Raw genomic sequence first — 4232 nt, 5'->3', positions numbered from 1 at the left:
TTCCAGAAAACGGTTACAGAAAATCTTTACTTTCTTGTTTCTTTTTTTCTGCACTGTGTGTGTGTATGAATTAATGAAGGAAACAGAGAGCAGATACTTATATATATACACACGGGGGAAGTGGAGGGGAAGGTTTCCATTCATGTAGAATCTCGGGATTCGAGCCAAATTTATTGGAGATAATATGCCATTGTTTTGGAAGTAATTCATATATATCCCTAATTCCATATTATTACACGAATGACCAACATATACCCTTTTTCCTTTAACGGAAGTGTAAAAATTAATTTTAAATTAACTTTCATAATAATTCATGTCAGGGTATATTGTATCCTTTTCACAAGTTTTTTTGCTTTTTTAATTCAAACGCTAATTTGTGTTTATGGATAAATTAATTCTTTTCACTTATTTTCATATAAAATTTATTATGGATGTCCTAAAAAAAGTTTAACGATATAAAAAACTTAAGTACAATATACCTGCAAAAGAAATAGTTTTAGTTTTTTTTTTCTTTTTTTCATTCACACTTCTTTCTTTTTATTTCTCTTATTTTACACTACAGAATGAAAGAAAATTGAAATAAGAATAAGAAACTCAAATAATAATAATAATCAAAGAAGTCAAAAAAAATGATTTATGAGTGAAAAGGACTAAATACATGATTTTTTAAATATTAAAAATAAAACAAAATATTTAAAAATAAATTTTATCGTGAGCCACTTTTGTTTTGTAAAGGTAAGTGGTATATGTGAGTCAATTTTATAATGGTGGGGGCATAAGTGAGCCACTTTTGTAACGAGTGATATATTAGCTCTAAATGACAAAGTTGAGAGGTATATTTAGGATTTTGCCATGATTTTCTCATCATATTTTAAATTTTATTTTTTTCTTTAAGTAAAGTCAAAGTATTACCATAAATGCTTGAACATTTTCGATAAAGAAAATATAATTCTCTTCCATATTTAATTAATTTTTTCTTAGAAGAAAAATTTGAAACTCTATAAATTGAAGATTTCTCTTCTCATATCAACAAAACAATATTCACAATGTGATCATTCAAAAAGTTGTGTTTATGGGAAAATTATTACAAATATCTATTTTGTCAAAACAGAAAAAGTTCTCAGGATTGAATATCAATAATAATTTTATTATTCAAATTTCGCAAAATTAAAAGACATAATACGTAAATATGCTTTTTAACTTAGCGTTATTTTATATTTATGCCCTCCGACTTTAGATGTGTACAAGTATATTTGAGATCATTGTTATAATGTTGTGAGCTAGAGTTAGTTGTGGTTATAGTTCTCTGGGCTAGATTTAGCCTTGGCTATCTTTACAATGGAGTTATTGTATGTAGAGAGTGCTTACATTGTAAGAGTGAGGGATTAAGATTTTAATTCCTAGATTGCAAGAGATAGTAATCTCGATGTTTTAGTGGAGATTTAAAAAATCCTACTGAAATAGATGGTGATTTTACTTTCTTGATCAAGGAGTCATGTTCTCATTACTACAGTGAAAACTAATACAGGTCTTCAATACATTCTTCTGTTTATAGTTACATTGTAGCAACAAGTAAGGGACCTGGTCCCTGAATTGCGGTGGATCCACTCGTACAACTCTTCAATTGGTAAAGAGCATGTGGAGATTCATCTGTGAAAAGTTTGAGGATAAGACAATTGAATGTTTGGCCTATTGCATCTACAAGGAGCTAAACCTATTCTCACATATTGATGTGGAAACTCCAGAATATGAGTCCTCCATTAGATGCGAGTGATGTTAGAAAGTAACTTCTTGCAGTAAAATGAGAATGTTCATTCAGCAAGCAGTAAGGCTAGTTATACGTTCAAATACTCAAAACCGTTACATATTTACAACTATTACTCCTAATTTAAGCTCTTTCTACTATTATATGTATATGTATATAGCCTATAGGGATTGGATTCTGTAAAGCAAGTTTCTTGAATTCCTTCCCAACACTATTTGCTATATATCGTCAATCCTCTTCCGAGCAATTATTGAGGTGGTCGATGATTAAGATTCCACACTAACTGATGCAGCATTTCTGGAATCTCTGGATCTTTCTGCAAATTAATAATATCATAAAGTATATTTTGGTTTTGAACATTAGCTAGAGGGATGTTGTGTCTGTCGGAAGAAAGAAGACGATGGACTTACATGAATAATATTGTGAAAAGTGTTTTCAATTAGCTGTAGAGGAAGCATGTCTCTCACTGTTTCATATACCCTGTATCATGTTGGGAGATCAAATCAAATAATAATAAATTGGATAATTAGAGACAAATTCACCATTAGAGCAGCAGGGACAAAAATTTTTTTACCTGTCTTCCCAAGCTACCCGCGAAAGACTTAGGAAGCATTGAACAACATATTTTAGGTGCTGTGAACAAGGGATTTGATAAGAAAATGATCGTACAAGTTGACACAAGATTCGTATCACTGACAGAAAATCATCGGGGCGAGAACAACAATATCTTAACCCTTCCTCTTGCATCAAGATTTTCATAAGTATGAGTGTTGCAGCCTGCACACAGATAACACTCTTTTCATTTAATCAGCAGAAAGCAACTTTTAATTCAGAATAAAATTTGATAAAGACAGTCGAAAAGTTTGTTTTTCATGGACTCACATTCAATGATTATATCAGAATTTCACTGTCATAGAATTAAGATGAAAATGAAGGTAGGCCTAACCTTCTTTATCGGTTTATCACCATCACGAATGCAGTTCACACAGGAAGAAAATATTTGTGTGTCTAGAAATAAAAGAAGAATTTCATGCCCATGTAACTCATCAAACTGCACAAGAAAGTGAATTCAGAACTTCGTAATGTATTACGATAGCTGCAGTACTAAAATAGTTATATTATCACCTTTGTAAGGGCATCAATAAAATTGAAGATGCTAAGCCTCAGAAGTTGCAGAGGCGACATCACATTTGGAGTAATTTGGAGGAATGGGTAAAGATAATCTTGTATTTTTTCTGCAAAAAAAAGAAAGTATAGAAGTGCAGAGAAATCAGTACTCTATGATCCCTTTTACTTGTTCTGTATCTCAATCGATCCAATCGAACAGGACAATGCTAATGGGTACAGAGAAACACACAACTGTGAACATTTACATTTCATATACATTTAATGACTTGAAAGAATGAAAAGGTAAAACGAAACTCATCCATCATCCATACCTTTGACGAGCCACTTTCTTGCATCTGGGTGAGAGGCCATACACTGCACTCATAAAAGAGTAGTTGTTACATATCATGAACTGAAAATCATGATCTATGTGTGCACAGAAATGTAAAAGTATTTTACCTGAAATACAGTAAGGGCATTACGAACTCGAGCAGATTCCTTGAGGGTTAATGTTGAGTCTAAGAACTTTTGGTACACTGCTGCTACTTCCTAAACTCAATTAAGTTAGATCAAGATTTCAAGTATGAAATATAATTCAAGAAATTAGTTGTACCTGTAAAAGTATGTAAACTGTATCAAACAAGTTCCACAAGTGATATCCAAGACCGATGCGAATTGATTCACTTCTGTTGACTGTATTGAAGGATTTCCACAGGTAATATCCAAGATTGATGCGCATTGATTCACTTCTCGGCTGTTTGATGAAATTGTCGAGTTGAATAAGAACTTCTTCACGATTACTACTGTAATGAAGATCCATTATCAAGTACGCCGCCCTGCTATGATGCTGGAAAAAGAAAACCGGCAGACGAGGCGGCAGATAATTACTCATTTCCAGAAAACGGTTAAACTATATTGTTATGAACTAATGAAGGAAACCGAAAGAATATATATATATATACACACACCGGGGGAAGTGGAGGGAAACATTTGCGGTTATTTTTAAGCCAGCTTATTTTATAATGTATACTAATTTATTTTTATTTTTCGTTTTTAATTAAGTTAAATGAATTCATAGAGACACTAATTTTGCGGTACTATGCTTTATTATGTTGATTTGACAAACTTATCGAGGAACCAGATGAAGGATGAGATATGCACCACGCCGAATATTTATTATATGATTGAAATGTTCATTCAAGGGGAACAGTCTCTTAGAGGGACCATGTATGCACCAGGGACGATCCATATGAGTCAACATCTCCTACCACTATTGCGGTAACTCGTACAAATCTTCAATACATTTTGTTCATGGTTGTAGAAACAAGTAAGGGACCTGGTCCCTGTTATTATCGGGGAC

At 32.5% G+C, this 4232-nt stretch overlaps 1 protein-coding gene across 1 annotated transcript; it reads right to left on the bottom strand.

The window, feature by feature from the left end:
- Positions 1-2012: 2012 nt before the first annotated feature.
- LOC125868435 (uncharacterized) lies at positions 2013-3764 on the bottom strand. The gene is made up of 8 exons (XM_049549083.1): positions 3486-3764; positions 3332-3421; positions 3205-3247; positions 2891-3000; positions 2712-2816; positions 2340-2542; positions 2176-2245; positions 2013-2081 (listed from the first exon to the last, which is right to left on the bottom strand). The coding sequence occupies exons 1-8, from the start codon at positions 3762-3764 to the stop codon at positions 2013-2015; spliced, it is 969 nt and encodes a 322-aa protein (XP_049405040.1).
- Between the last annotated feature and the right edge of the window lie 468 nt (positions 3765-4232).

Source organism: Solanum stenotomum, chromosome 6 (assembly GCF_019186545.1).
Source record: "Solanum stenotomum isolate F172 chromosome 6, ASM1918654v1, whole genome shotgun sequence".
NCBI classification, from domain to species: Eukaryota; Viridiplantae; Streptophyta; class Magnoliopsida; order Solanales; family Solanaceae; genus Solanum; species Solanum stenotomum.
The sequence above is the reverse complement of the archived record's forward strand: the minus strand, read 5'-3'. Positions and strand labels throughout refer to the sequence as shown.

Excerpts from the sequence above, each read along its gene's own strand:
- LOC125868435 (XM_049549083.1), bottom strand. The coding sequence starts at position 3,764 with ATGAGTAATTATCTGCCGCCTCGTCTGCCGGTTTTCTTTTTCCAGCAT. Across the intron at positions 3,422-3,485 it reads CAGTTTACATACTTTTACAG|GAAGTAGCAGCAGTGTACCA; the intron begins GTACAACTAATT and ends AATTGAGTTTAG. Across the intron at positions 2,082-2,175 it reads CTTTTCACAATATTATTCAT|AAAGATCCAGAGATTCCAGA; the intron begins GTAAGTCCATCG and ends ATTAATTTGCAG.